Genomic DNA, 15,462 nt, shown 5'->3' on the forward strand with positions numbered 1-15,462 from the left:
CATTTTGGTTCCCAAGTCATTAAGGTGATTAATATTTTTAATTCCTATGTGCCTAAATTATGCAAATAAGCTGCAACTCCCTCCTTTCCCTGCTTGTTCTTTGTGAACCATTTGCAGAAGTACAGTTATGAGTCTGGACCAATGAGCTGAATGTGTGGACACTCCAGTGCTGTAGGGGGTCAGGCTGGCCCCCACCACATTCTCTTCATCTCAGGTGTTTAAGTGGTTAAAAGGCACTGAGGTATCTACCCTTTCAAAATGCTATTACACAGGGCTTTATCGCTCTTGGTAAACCCTATAGTAATACATTCTAAGTTGCTGTAGTCATTGTAGTAAATAACAAATCAATTCTAAGAATCTTGTAGTCTAGAATCACAGTAGGCACCACACACAAGGGGATCACATCCACTCCACTTGGTTTTCATTGGGTTCTTGTTATCCCAGCCCAGGACTTAACACTTTTCTGGCCAGGGTTTTACCAACTAATCATCTCCCTGCTACCTAATTTCTTAAGATTTACTACTTGAGAATTTCATACAGGATATACCTATTTCGTGTTTTGATCAAACCCCTCTCCTCCAACACTCCCTAACATCTACCCACCAATTTCATCTCCCAATTTCATGTATTGTTTCAAAAATGCACCAAGTCTTCCCAGTGCTGCCAGTATGCCCATGGATAAGAACTGTCCATCGCACATAGGCAGCCTATCAGGGGCCACATCTAAAGTAATCTGATTTGACTTCCATCAGCAACACTTCTACAAATTCAGCTATCAAACAGAAGCCCGGCCACATCAGGTATCTCCCTTTGAGTTATTGGTTACTGACATCTCACAGACTTCTGTCCTACAACAATGTGAACTATTGCCAATGTGCTTGGCAGCACTTGGAGGTAAGATCCTATCGCTAAAGACACCATATCCGTGGGTCATGAGACAGAAAGAACTCAACATGGTATTGTCCCTGCTGGCTGTGTTTGAAGAACAGATTGTGTGTGTGCCCAGGAGAAGCACTGTCTAATCCAATCAGCAGGGATAGCATAATGGGCCACATGTACATTTGTCGTATTTGAGAAAGAATAGTAATACCACACCACCCAGTGTGGCACTAAGGCACATAAATTAGTTACCATATACAATGCTCCTATTCTATCTGTGTTTTTCAATTTTCACTTTGAATGTGTATTTGAAGCAAAAAGATGGCTGCCATGAGGCTTCCTCTCCATTCTTGTGTATTGATGCTCTAATGTGTTGCATTTGGTGTAGAGCGTCCTCCACAGCATGTAGCACTGCTTATAGCAAACCGCTCTATTGAGCCTGCTGCTATGACAACTATCCAGGGACAAATGTCAGGTCAGCTCCCTGTGTCTGTGCCTCACTATAATTGCTTTGTCAGAACCCTAATAGCTGCCCACTTTTTCTTGCAGAGCCCTGAAAGGCAACAGCGGCCAAGACCTAAACGTTGAGATATTCTTTGTCTGCTCTGTGCTATGTACCCTTGGTTCCTATCGTACTGCGTCTGTGATTTTTTTTTCCCCATTTGGTGATAAAGTGATGTTTATTAGGTTGCCACAGGCACTTTAAACTGTAGTATCAGTATGGGCAACTAAGTGTCCACATGTCACCATTCCTAGGCTGAGGCACTAGGTGCTTTGTGGAGAGTCTCTTCCTTCCTAAGACTGGTTATTTGTCATGCCCTATCAAACTGGAATATTGTTCTTATTATTAAATGCCTGTCTTTGTTCCAGTATGAAACTGAGTGTCTTTGTGGTTCAGAGTGTAAAAAGCAAAGCTGTTTTAGTCCCACAGAAGGATAAAAAAAATTATAAATTCAGACATTATTCAAGGAGACACCTGGAAGCCATTACAGTGCTAGCTGGACACATGTCGAGTGCCAAAATATGCTGTGCTCAGTAATTCCTATACTGTGAGGTGGAAAAGGGACTTCGTCATGGGTACCAATGCCTCATGTAGAGAGGGTGCATCTTTCGGCAGATCCACCTTGAAGTGAATATATAATAAATTCCAAGTATGAGGCAAGGGTTGAGAACAGCTGAGAAGAAAGTGAATCTTCTGATGGAATAGTTAGTTATGCCCATATGCAAACACCTTCAGGCCATGAAATGTCACTCAGGAAGACAGAAATCAGGGATATCCAGGAGGACATGCTTTTCTGCCTCTGCAACTTTGCATTGGGAACAGCAATAGCAATAACATACATGCTACTCTGTGTCCGATAAGCCTAAATAGGAGAATATGCGTGCACACAAACAAACTAAATAGGAGAATATGTGTGCATGCAAAATTATGCACATAAACAACATCCATATATAAACAGGATGCTGTATGGCGCTCTGTCTCTCCATTTCTGGTTTATTTACTGTTCATTGAAAATGATACTGGAAAATGAAGATGTTAGAATTTAAATCTGGATCTGGGTACAGGAGGTCTTTTTGGCAGATGTGGTCGCTAGATTCTAAATAATTTGTAAGTGCTAACTCAATGTGATTATGTATAGAAAGGGACTGACAGTTTAAAATTTGACTCAATGTGGAATCTAAGAAAATTCACAGATAACTGGACATTGTCGAGGATAACTCGAGAGCCTCATTGGACTTCTCAAACTGGCTTCATAGGCAGTAATTAATGATATAAAGATGCAATTGAATTAAACTAATGTGGTCTTCAGGGTTCTTCACTCATACCAATATTCAAATTCCTGCACACTGAGAACTGGAATTCATGAAGCATTCTCATCTCCATTATTCAGAACATTACCCCGAAATCAAAAGGGAGATGGATCTTCTGCACTGGATTTGCCTTGTGTTATCCTTTAAAAGGGAAATTATGTTTCTGGTAACATAAGGAATGAATCTCTTAAAAGGGAAAGAAAAGAGAAAGGTAGGAGGAAGGAAGGAAGGGAGGGAGGAAGGAAGGAAGGAAGGAAGGAAGGAAGGAAGGAAGGAAGGAAGGAAGGAAGGGGATTGAAGGGAAATCTACGTAGAAAGCTAACCTTTTCAGAAATGTTATTTTTATGAAAGTAAGTTGGTTTTCATCTATGTGTGTATAGATGCATTTAACTCTAAGTTATTGTTATTATAGTTCTTAATGACTGAAAGCAGGACCTCTAGTATGCTAAATGTAAAGTTTTGTAGCTGTAATGTCTTTTTTTTTCTTATTGTATATATGTGCCCGTGGTACGTGCAATGAATATGCGTGTGGTTGAGTATGAGAATGCATGAGCCATGACGCCTACGTGGAAGTCAGAGGAGTATTTCTGGAACGGATGCTGTCCTTCCACTGTGCTGAGGCAGGAGGCTGGCTACCGTGCTTCAGGCCAGCCATCCCATTCACTACAGGTGGAGTCTCCCGTCTCTGCCATGCATCTCTCCTTAGGTGTTGTGGGCGACATATGTGTGCTCTTGTATCCATCACTGCGATGTGGGAACCAAACTCAGATTATTAAGATTTGTATTGCAAATGCTAATTTTTAAAACCAGTTAACCCCCTAAGCCCTGAAATATGCCATTACATATTTTAAATGACTTATAAAAAAGAAGATCCTTATTTTCTGAGAACATGTTAGCGGTCTCTGAGCTGCAGTGGGCTTGCATGAGGGCCTACATAGGCAGGCTCACGGGACACCTCGCTGCTCCTACCTCAATGCCTATTTGCTTGTGAAGGACTTCGACCTGGCTGCCTTACTCTTTTGTCTACTCAGGTCCCTCAACAGAAGAATTTCCTCTTTTCTGCCATACCCAGTAGCAAAATAAATACCCAAAAGGAAAAACATCATTACAGCGCATGTTTTATAGCAATCTACTTGAACATATCCTTTCTTAAACATACAAAGTTTTGCTCACATTGACATATTTTATTATTTGAGTTTAAGATTTAGCTGTAGCCCTGTTTCATGCTTGACTTTCTGGTCTCTACCTACGCAGAAATAAGAACCATAACATATATATCAAATGCCAAGTAGTTTGTCATAAAAAAAGTTAGGAAACACAAAAGATAGAGACAAAAAAAATGACCATCCCTGTCATGTGCATGTGTCTGGACGCTGCCAGAATATTCTACTACATTTTTTAATATTAAAAAGCCCAGAAATTTTACAATAAAAACAAAAATTTACAGAGGTGGTACCTGATCTTAAGAAGAAATCTGACTTGCTTCATGACTGGCATTAATTAATAAAGTTGCAGATAATAAAGATAATGATAACAGAAAGCCTTGTTTCACAGAATCCTAGCGCAGTGAATGTTGGGTTTGTATGTCACATCCTGGAATGTATAGAAAGGGACGTGAGGGTGCCATGAAGAAATGAAGGAGCCTCTGGATTGTCCAAGTCAAATCACTTTTTCCTCAAAATTGTCATTGATAAGAGAAAGGACACTGAGAGGTCCATAAAGATGAGCTTCCTGGAGTTGGAAACTTCAGAAAATCACAGTATGTTAGTCGGACAAAGCTGCTGTGCAAAGACCCCCAGCCTTGCCACCCCTTTACAGAAAGAAGAAACCCACAGGGAAGAACATAAGCGGAAACACGCTGGTTTGAGAACATGCTTCAACGGGTCACTTGTTCTGTTACGTCATCTGCAGTACCTGCCTGTAGCAGGTGCTCTAACAGTACCCAGCAGGGTAACCAAATCTATCTTCAAGGCTCAAGATACAGATGCTTTCGTCATCAGTCGACAGCACATAGAAATACTGACAACAGATGAGAGCAGAGGAAAATCATTTTTAACTTAGGATGCTCTTCAGCCCTTTCAAGGCCCCAGGAATGCTCCCTCAACTCAGGTGAAGCATGACTGCGTGTCAACTGCGTACCCTGAGGCTGCTAGTGCCAATGTGTGTTCTTCATGTGCGGTGCCAAGAATCACAAAACCTTTTTTTTTTTTTGACAAATATGATCCAATTTTCTAAGCTTTTATATCCCCTAACTTAATTACAGGTGCGTGACTTTGGAACAGTTTTTCCAATATATGTAATATTGTTCCATCTCAGAAACTAATGGCTTGCAAAGTGTATAAATTAAGGGAAAAGGATAGAACAACAAATGAACAAATCACATGATAAAAATGAATTTATTTGACACAAACCAAATATATCAGTTTCATCATTTACTTGTTAAGCCTAAAAATAGGTGCTTTGACGTAACATTAACAAAGTGCCTTGTTCACGGAGAACTCAGTCAACCATGTATTTTCCAGCGTTTATACAAAAAAGCATTATCAACAAGCTATGCTGAATTTCTGTGTCTGAATTCAATCCACCTATTCATTCTATAGAATGACATCTATCACCTTGTAATTGATAGCATCATAAATTAAAGACAAGCCTAAAATTAAAAGTAAATTTAAAAAAAAATGAGAGTATTGGTCACAAGGTCAAAAAAACCAAGCAGTAAGGTAGACAAATGATAGAGAAATAAATGATCAGAAAGTGGGGCTTCTAACCAGCTCTCCAAAGAATTCAGCAAGGTCCCACAAGTAAGTCAACTGCCTGAACTTTCCATTGTCCACTAGAGAAGAAATTTCATTTGTGTATGCCCCACTACCACTTACAGACAGACTGATATGGCTATATTTCCATTATACACACATACACGGTGGTGTATCATTATGTAAGAAAAATGAAACAAGGACACACTACAAGCAGAAATAAACTTATTTTCTTATAAACTTATTTCTTAGAAAGAAACTTATTTTAGAATGATAAAAGATATCTAGTTGATTTAACTGGTAAAAACTGTAACACCTGCTCTTTGATATAAAATATCTTTAAGGTGGAATAGTAATTTTGCATGTAATTGTTGTGTGGGCATGAATTACTGGAAATATTCCAAATTAGCTGAGCTAGGTTATAGTAATAAACAAATGATGTATCAATATTATTTATGTTTATTGTAGAAATACCATCTTCATGATTATTTTGTACCAATGAACTTCATGGTTACTTTACGCATATATGCTACATTTTGATTAATATGTATAGAAAATCTAGACAAGATACATGGTATGAAGCAACTCCTCACTGTGCAAAGAACTCATCTTTCCTAGTTTTATGGATGAACATCTCCTTACATGTAAGTTCTGAAACTTACAGAAAGAGGAAGTCATGCTTCTGTATTACTCCTCTCTGGCAGGCACTAAATATACATATTAATTCCCAGTGCACAGCAGAATCCTGACAACCTAGTTCAATGGTTGGCACCTAACTCCATGACCTATCCTTTCTTATCAAAAGTACCAAGCTGGAATGGGAGAAATGGCTCTGTTGATAGTGTTTGTATGCAAGCATCTAGACCTGACCTTAATCCCTAGCGTCAGTGTAAACAGCCAGATGTGGTGGCTGGCACACACCTGTACTCCCAGTGCTGGAGAGGCAGAGACAGGCTACCCAGCCAGTCTCGCCAATTGGTGGGACTCAAAAACTATGATGGACAGCCATTGAGTAAGATACCCTCTGCCAACCCTGTACCTCCACACACATCTGAAGAGAGATGCATGTGTATTATCACACACGTAACACGCATGAACACACACACATCCCAGGCGTTCCCTTGGAGACTCTGTTTTTGAGCATCTCTTATTTGGAAATGCTCCGAATGTCAAGAATATTTCTAGCAGACTTCCTGCCTGTCAACATCTCCCTCTTTTCTCAAGGTCTCGCTGAATGAATCTTTCCTCTTGAAGCTCTTCCAAGTTCTCAGAAAGGCTTCACAGTATCCTACCTTGGTGGCTCGCAGCCATCCCTCTACTCCCCTCTGGGTACCATCTGTGCTTTGCTGATCTTTGACAGAATGAGAGGTTATTGATGAGAAATGATGCCTCGTCCACTTTCAAAGTGGGAATGAAAATAACTGCTTAATGATTTTGCCAGAATTAAAAATCTACAACTGTTGGTTTCAGGAATCTCTTTCGCGTCCAGCAGTGATGTAACCCACAGGCAGCAGGGACCTGTGCATCTGCTGGGACTGTATGGCCATTGGCATAGTGACAGATGCGCAGGTGAAGGTGGGAGCAGTGACATCACAGTCTAAAACAGACATTTTCTGCCCTTCCCCTTTTTTCTCTCTTCTCCCTCTCTTCCCCCCTCTTTTCTCCATCATCCTCAATAAACCTCCTCCACAGGGGACTGTATTGGCCTGGTATGGACTGTCCATATGAGAGCCTCAATTCTATAACAACAACAATGACAACAACAATAACAATAAAACACTGGTGGTGTTTAGACTCCCAGGAAATGGTTCTCTCCTTTCTACACTGGCTAAATCTATTGGTCAAATGCATATTTGGCAAATATATCATTCTAAGATGGATTTATAAGTAATTTCCCATCAACAATTTCTTATTGAGACTAAAATTTTAATGTTTTTGAAAAAGAATAGTTCAAATAAACAGAAAAACAGAAAGTTCAAAAATTGTCAGTTAAAAGATAGCATTTTGGAACACTAATTGGACTTCTTTCATATTTGAGTCTAGCCCCATTATCAAGTGAATGCTGACAGAACAAGGGTAATGCAGCTAGTTTCCTCACAAAACACCAGCAATGCTGCAGTGAAATATTTTTCTCTGAAGGATTGTTTAAAAGTCGCCGACACTGTGAGACCATTTCGATGTCGCTCAACCACCATGAAATGTCCATAACGAACCCAATTTTAAAAACACAAATGGAAAATACATACTGCTGTCTGTGTGTGATTTTTATATTCTATAAAATACCTTAATTGGATACATTAGCTTTATTTTACTCTATTTAAGAGGATCTAGTGCTAGGGTATTGTGTAGCAATTTCTTCCAAAAGTGAGATATTCCAGTCTGCAGAGAGCTTCATTAAGATATTAGCTCCAAGAAGTCCCTGAAACTGACCAGATTCTTTAGGCCCCCTACTCCCCCAAGATATATAAACTTTAAAGATTGCTAAGTCTCCCCTGGAAGGCAGAATTGTCTAGAAGAAACAAAGACAGCCTGGCAGAAGCTCAGGCCATTTGAGCCCCATGGAAAGGATCCTAGCTAATCTCTTCAGCTGCCTGCAGGCTGTGCAATGTTCTCCAGGTTCTCAGCTGGAAATAACATTCCCATGTGAGGGAGCTTCTTGCCTGAGGTCTGACAGATACGGCCATTGATACCCAATGACCTCATCCTTAGCAACATAGCAACCACAGCCAAAGAAGGAGAAGAAACAATAAAGCTAAAGAACTTCATCATGTTTATCTTATACCATATGAATGTCTTCCTTGCAAGCCCTAGAAAATTAAAAAAAAATTCATGTTATAATATGCACAAAGCTGGCTGATAACTAGGGGTGTTTGGGACTCAAGTTCAGTGTCTTCAAAATGAAACTAGCTGAGGAGGGACTCACGAGAACTGATGATTTATGACTCAGTCCTACATTCACGTTCTAGGCCATTCTCTCTACAGCAATGGAGACAGTATCCCTAAACTGTAGAAACAGTGCAGCCCAGGAGCTATAAAAAGTTCAGCTAGAGACCTATGTATATGGCCAAAGAGCACATTTTGAATGCCTGGTGGTAAAAATGAAAACAGATATAAATAATCAAAGTTTTAGTGTCTGCATTCATAGAAGTATTAGATTATCTTAGGGCTCTCACTGCTGTGTAAAACAAGAGTCTGTTACATTGTTTAACTTGAAATGCTACCATGTTTGTTTTGAGAAAATGTGTGTCACTGACCCATTAAGTTTGCACATGCGCAGAACCAGAAGACAGTTGGGTTTCTGCATTCTCATGACTGTGACACATACAGGTACAAGTACCTGCCGATTCATCAGTCCTGCTAGTGTTCCGGGATTCACAGGTCTACACATTAAAATACTACCTTATTACTCTTACTGTGCTACTTTATTACCTTCCTTTAAGGGATTATGCAAACAAGCATTAGAGGATAATATTCCTTCATTGTGACCATAGTTAATTTATACTGAATTTAATTTTTATCCCAGGTTTTAAAAGAAGAAAGTACGAGGGTATAGACCTTCTGTTTATTGAGACTCATAAAAGCCTTGAGGGATTCTTTCACTGAAGAATGCTGATATTCAGAAATTATCCTAGAAATAATGGGCAAGATGTCCTCATGAAAACTGTACTAACAGGTAAACAATAACAAAATCAGAATGTGTGTGTGTGTGTGTGTGTGTGTGTGTGTGAGAGAGAGAGAGAGAGAGAGAGAGAGAGAACTCTCATTCTAAGTTTTCCCTGTCAGGCAAAGAAAAATGAAGACAGACATTGCCTCTTTTAAAGTACTCAAACAGAGGAAAATTTTCTCTTAGATTGCAAACAAATTTCAGACTTCCATGTGCAAGAACCGAACCCTGGATGTATCGTGATGAGCATAGTGATTCACTTAAATTCTGTAATTCTGTGAACTCTGATGCTTGATGAAGCTCTCAGCTTCTGTCCTTGCCCCTGGCTGGCTTCGGGCCTGTGTGGCATAGTAATAAGCTTCCTCCAGATTTGTATGAAATGGACATTTGAAAAAAAAGGATTTAGCACATCCATAACACCTTTCATGTTCATAGCTCAAACAGCTCCATAAAATCCAATTAACTCATCAAGCTTCATAAAACTAAGAGGGACATAATCATAGCTCACCATGTGGCCAGCCAGTGGCAGTGAAGAGGAAGGGTGGGCTTAACAAAAAGAAACAAACAAACCTAGAATTCAACCTGGCAGTTTTTGAAAACGTATGCCTTTACTTCATCCAAGGACTGATGAAAAACCTTCAGACCATGGGTACATTCTCAGAAATTTGCATTTGGTTACAGGTATGCCTAGAAAGGGTAGTCTCAATGCCGAGAGTCACATTTGAATTCAACATGACTGTGACATCTTCAAGGCAAGGTGGAAGTCTCTGTGTGGCATCTCAAATGAGATCTATGGAATTTGTGGTGTGAGTAAATAGTCGAGAAAATGTTGAAATGGTAATGATGTATGCTGAACTGCTATTCAGGGATATTCAGGCCTTGGTCTTTCCTTGGGGTGCATAACCAATGAGGAAACACTACAGGATCACAGACTGCCTTTAACTGTACTTTCAGAGAGTTTAAACATGTTAGGTGATGGTTTTCATGCACTTGCAACATGCATTGGTCTCCACACTTCTTTAGAGCTCTATTTTGTAAGATTATAACCGCCAATTTTATAAGATTGTTGCATTTATGAATTGTCTAATTGATTACCTAAAATTTCTAAAATACAATTTATTTATTTAAGTTCCTTTTTGTATGTGTATGTGAAGGGAGGTAACAGAGGGATGACTTGGGATATTGTTTCCGAGTGTTATCTACTTTTATTTTCTGTTGTGGCAGAGTCTCCCACTGGTGTGGATCATGCTAGTAGGGCTAAGCTGTCTGCTCAGAGAGCACCAGGGACCTGCCTACCTTTGCCCCCAGCTTTGTGCTTCCCGGCGCATGCCATTTTACCCAGGGTGGTTGCTATTGTATTTCTTTGCTTTTACATTAGAGCAATTGAATTCAGGTATTAATGCTTGTAAGGCAAGAGCTTACATCAGTAAGTCTGAATCATCTTCTTTGTCCATAAAACATGATTTTAAACATTGTTTTCTTACATATTACATCCACCTTGAGACTTCTGAACCCATTTAGGGGGTGGAAAGGATATTCCAACATGGAGTGCTGTCAGGCAAGCTCCTATTCGAAAGTAGTCAACTTTTCATGATAGAACCACTATGTTTGAACAGACAAAGAAAATAATATGGCAAAGTAATAAATAAAAGCAAAGAAAATAGTATAGCACAGAGGGGGAGAGTCACGGGACCATAGGTACCCACCCATCTCAGTCTGAGGAACAATCTCATTTCTGAATGTTGCTGGTAGTTTTTCTTTAAATTTTTGGTGTTCTTAGAAAGAAATACTAACCTGCTTTAACTGCCTTCAACAATGGCAGATCTTTGGCATTGGGACAGATGCAATAGTGCACAGTAGATGACTATTAAAGTAAGTAGGTTATTCCTACTGCACAGTCTGACGAAGTATGTGGCTCATACACACTTAACTACATGGGAGGGATAAAATAGCATCTTTTTATACATGAAGAGTTATCAAACCTTCACAATAGCTTATAAATTAGACATCCCTTTTTCCTTTTGACAGCTTAGGCCAAGGAGAATGATTTCATCTGAACACATACGAGTATATAACCTGCCACGATGGACACTGTAGAGTAATACTATGGGTAAAAACATGGCAGGAATCTGTCACTTTTTATCAAATAGGTGCACTACTGATACTGTGCAGATATATTCTAGAGTCAGTGGGTGGTATACGTGACTGTACATTAAGAAGGATGGTCCTTTTGATTCTAGAATGTTAACATTTTAGTTTTTAGAATTAAGACCTTTCTTCAAATTGACCGATTCTGACAGACTCTTGTATCAGGTACCATACTATATCAACATATTGAGGCTTATTTCTAGTTCTTGTGTTGCTGAGGCAATGGCAAAAGACCTAGATAGGAGAGTCCTCTAGGCAGACCTTGGCACTGTTCCCAGAAAAATACTTAGTATGTAGCACGGACCCTCCTTTTAAAGGTACTTGTACAACCCTGAGGCTTAGTGCTGTTATCATTGGTTATTTCTAACGCAGAAACTGAAGCACTGAGACCTGGCCTATCTTGCTGAAAGTTGTCCAATAAGTTATGGTAGAAATGAGAATCAAAATGGGATACGTTTTAAAAATTTACAGGCTAACCATGATACCAGATAGCAATGTATATAGTGTGATATCGCACCTTAAAATAAATTTCATTTTTATAATATTGATAAGTCGTCAAAACAGAAGACATGGACATACTGATGTCACCAAATCAATAAATACGATTGGTTATCCCAAAATTGGCATTTTCAAATAGCTTTAAATACTACATCAGTGCTGCATTTTGCTGTTTGTGGGCTTAATTTTTTTTTGCAATACTTAGCACTATAAGTACAGAATATTTAAAAATAATAACCACAAAAATAATGATATTCTGAACCATATAAAAGGTAAAGGACACTGTCAATAGAACAAAACGGCAACTAACAGGTTGGAAAAAAATCCAATAGAGGGCTCTTATCTAATATATACAGAAGTTAGACTCGAGAAAATCAAATAACCCTGTTAAAAATGGGGTACAGAGCTAAACAAAGAATTCTCAACTGAGGAATACAGAATGACTGAGAAGCACCTGAAGAAATATTCAACATCCTAAGTCATCAGGGAAATGCAAATCAAAACAACCCTGAGAAACCACCTCACACCAGGCAAAATGGCTGAGATAACAAACTCAGGTGACAGCAGATGCTGGTGAGGATGTGGAGAAATAGGAACACTCTTCTATTGTTGGTGGGATTGCAAGCTGTTACAACCACTCTGGAAATCAGTCTGGAGGTTCCTCAGAAAATTGGACATAGTACTACCTGAGGACCCAGCTGTACCTCTCTTGGGCATATACCCAAAAGATGCTCCAATGTATAACAAAGACACGTGCTCCACTATGTTCATAACAGCCATATTTATAATAGCCAGAAGCTGGAAAGAACCCAGATGCCCTTCAACAGAAATGGATACAGAAAATGTGGTACATCTACACAATGCAGTACTACTCAGCTATCAAAAACAATGACTTCACGAAATTCATAGGCAAATGGATGGAACTAGAAAATATCATTCTGAGTGAGTTAACCCAGTCACAAAAGAACACACAAGGTATGTACTTGCTGATAAGTGGATGTTAGCTCCAAAGCTTGGAATACCTACGAAAAAATTCACAGCTCATATGAAGCCCAAGAAGAAGGAAGACCAAAATGTGGATGCTTCATTCCTTCTTAAAAAGGAGAACAAAACACTCATGGGAGAAAATATAGGGACAAAGGGTAGAGCAGGGACTGAGGAAAAGGGCATCCAGAAACTGCCCCACCTGGGGATCCATTCCATATGCAGCCACCAAACCCAGTCACTAATGCTGATGCCAAGAAGTGCTTGCTGACAGGTGCCAGATGTGGCTGTCTTCCGAGAGGCTCTGCAGATAACCATTGGACTGAACAAGGGGACCCCAATGGAGGAGTTACAGAAAAAAAATGAAGGAGCTGAAGGGGTTTGCAACACCATATTAAGAACAATATCAACCAACCAGAACCCCACCAGAGCTCCCGGGAACGAAACCACCAAACAAAGAGTACACATGGAGCAACCCATGATTTCAGCCACATATGTAACAGAGGACAGCATTGTCCAGCATCAATAGGAAGAAAAGCCCTTGTTCATATGAAGACTGGTTTCCCCAATGTAGAGTAATCCCGGGGCATTGAGGTTGGAGTGGGTGAGTGGGAGTGAGAGCATAGAACTAGGGGGAAGGGGTATGGGAAAGGAGGGAAAGGGGATAACATTTGAAATGTAAATACATAAAATACCCAAGAAAAATAAAATTAAATAAAGAAGACAACAATTATCTAAAGAATAGTAATAAAATAAATCAAAAATAAACAAATCACAATGTAACAAAACAACCAAAAAAATTCTAATCGTGAAATAGAAAACTTGATTTGTCTTGCTGCGTAAGAAAACCAACACTGAACTAACAATTTACTCTGCTCTCATAGCATATAGTGTAAAACACATTCCACTACGGGTAATGCAGAAGGGGAAACAGAGAAGTCTACTGTGTAGATAGGAAAGGAAGACTTAAACTAAAAGAGCCACGCAGGGGAGTATCAACAAACGCACACAGGGAAGTATAATGAACAGTGCACCCAAACCGCACAAAACTACACAAGCAAAGCCTTGAGAATGTGGTTCTCAGATAGATAATTAGCTATCAAGAAGAGTAAGCCCAGACATGGATATCTATTAGATTAGGACCCTAATTTTGTCTCTTTAATCGCTCACAGATTATCTTTACTTTGATTACTGTCAGCATAATCTATTTTCATGGGTAGCATAGTAGCCCTTTCAAGCAAACTAGAACTATACAGCAGTGCATGCCAGATAGCATTAAAGAAATGTTCATTTTCATTACAAATGAAAACAACGGAGTCCTGATCATAAATGACAAGATAAACCTGAATCACATGCTATCTAGTTAGCCAGCACCTCTTAATTGGCCATTAAGTTGATACTAACAGGAAGTTTCATTCCTTTTTGCTATCATCCCAGTTTCCCCATAGACATCTTTGCGTGACATGTGTGATCACCAAAGCATATCGTTTTTCAATTCTGTTTATAAGAACAGAAATCTGTGTGTTAGATCCATTCAAGAGTCTGCACTCCTCCACGCGCCTCAGTACCTGGGTTTTATCCAGACGCATCCTCTTGGCAGCGTTTCTACTCTCGCTTTCACAGGCTGAAGCCAAGATACTCTCTGCAACTGCTGAAGTAAGGTGGGAAGGGATAGGTCGAGACTAAAAGAGAAGAGAGAAAGGATATGGAAAGTTATTAACAGTACCATTGACAGACCGCGCGTCAGACGAGCTCAGAGGACCATCGGCATGTGCAGGAGAATCTATTTCAATAGAGGAAATGGAAATTGTAAAGATGAAAAATGAAAGCTAGTTAGAGGTTAGACCTACAGCTGCTACATGGATGCACCATCCATTCCCGTGTCTCTCTTGTCACCACTATGTACTCAGGGCCATTAACTTGGAGCATGAACAGGCAATGGCAAGACTGCTGACTGTGGTTTGCAAATAAAACATGCCTCTTCGTTCTTCTATGAACATGACAATGTACAACAGAACAGAACAAAAACAAAAAGCAGGGCTGTCACAAAATAAACAAACAAACAAAAAACCTGTCAGATAGCACACCACGGCAAATAATCTGCTTTAGAAAAAGAGATTGTGTGTCTGAGTGTGTGTGTGTGGGGGGGGGGGGGTAGGGGTGAGTGTCGCACGGTCTCGCGTCTGAGTGAGCATGTGGGTGGGTGTGCGCATGCGCATGTGCGGCATATGCATGGAGCCCACAAGAACACCTCGGACCTTGGTCCTCACATTCCACCTTGACTGAGAAGGGTCTGTTGTTCTGTTATCACTGTATAGGAGTTTCCATGCCATCTCCTGTCTCTGCATCCCATCTCCTTATCAGAGCAGTATAATCGTGGATCCCGTAGGTCAAACAATCTTAGTGTGAATAGTGCGAAAGTTTACTGCGCTTAGTTTTGTTTTATACATGAGATTATCTGCCTGTTTGGTTAAATCCACATTTTTCTTTCTTTTTTTTTTACTAAATATGAGTTATAGTAATAATTTTGTAGGCACATGTTGAAAATCTATCTTCTATATATGCTACAGAGAAATTAATTAATCTCCCAACTAAGCTAATTAACTGTAAAATGTGGGCAACTCTCCAGATTATTTACTATACTCATCGAGACGTTTTCCATTATGTTTTCACATAATTACACGTAAATCCACCCAACTGAAAGATGGAATATTTAATGATAGC

General features: G+C 39.7%; 1 protein-coding gene across 8 annotated transcripts in view; it reads right to left on the reverse strand.

Moving 5' to 3' along the window:
• The window catches only part of Nol4 (nucleolar protein 4), a 362,305-nt gene that overhangs the window by 48,966 nt on the left and 297,877 nt on the right, over nt 1-15,462 (reverse strand). For all 8 annotated transcript variants that reach the window (NM_001415694.1, XM_087593008.1, XM_087593005.1 and 5 more), the window contains 1 exon segment: nt 14,307-14,420. In NM_001415694.1, coding sequence (NP_001402623.1) covers nt 14,307-14,420 — 114 coding nt within the window.

The sequence above is a fragment of the Rattus norvegicus genome, chromosome 18 (assembly GCF_021556685.1).
Source record: "Rattus norvegicus strain SHRSP/BbbUtx chromosome 18, alternate assembly SHRSP_T2T, whole genome shotgun sequence".
Classification (NCBI taxonomy): Eukaryota; Metazoa; Chordata; class Mammalia; order Rodentia; family Muridae; genus Rattus; species Rattus norvegicus.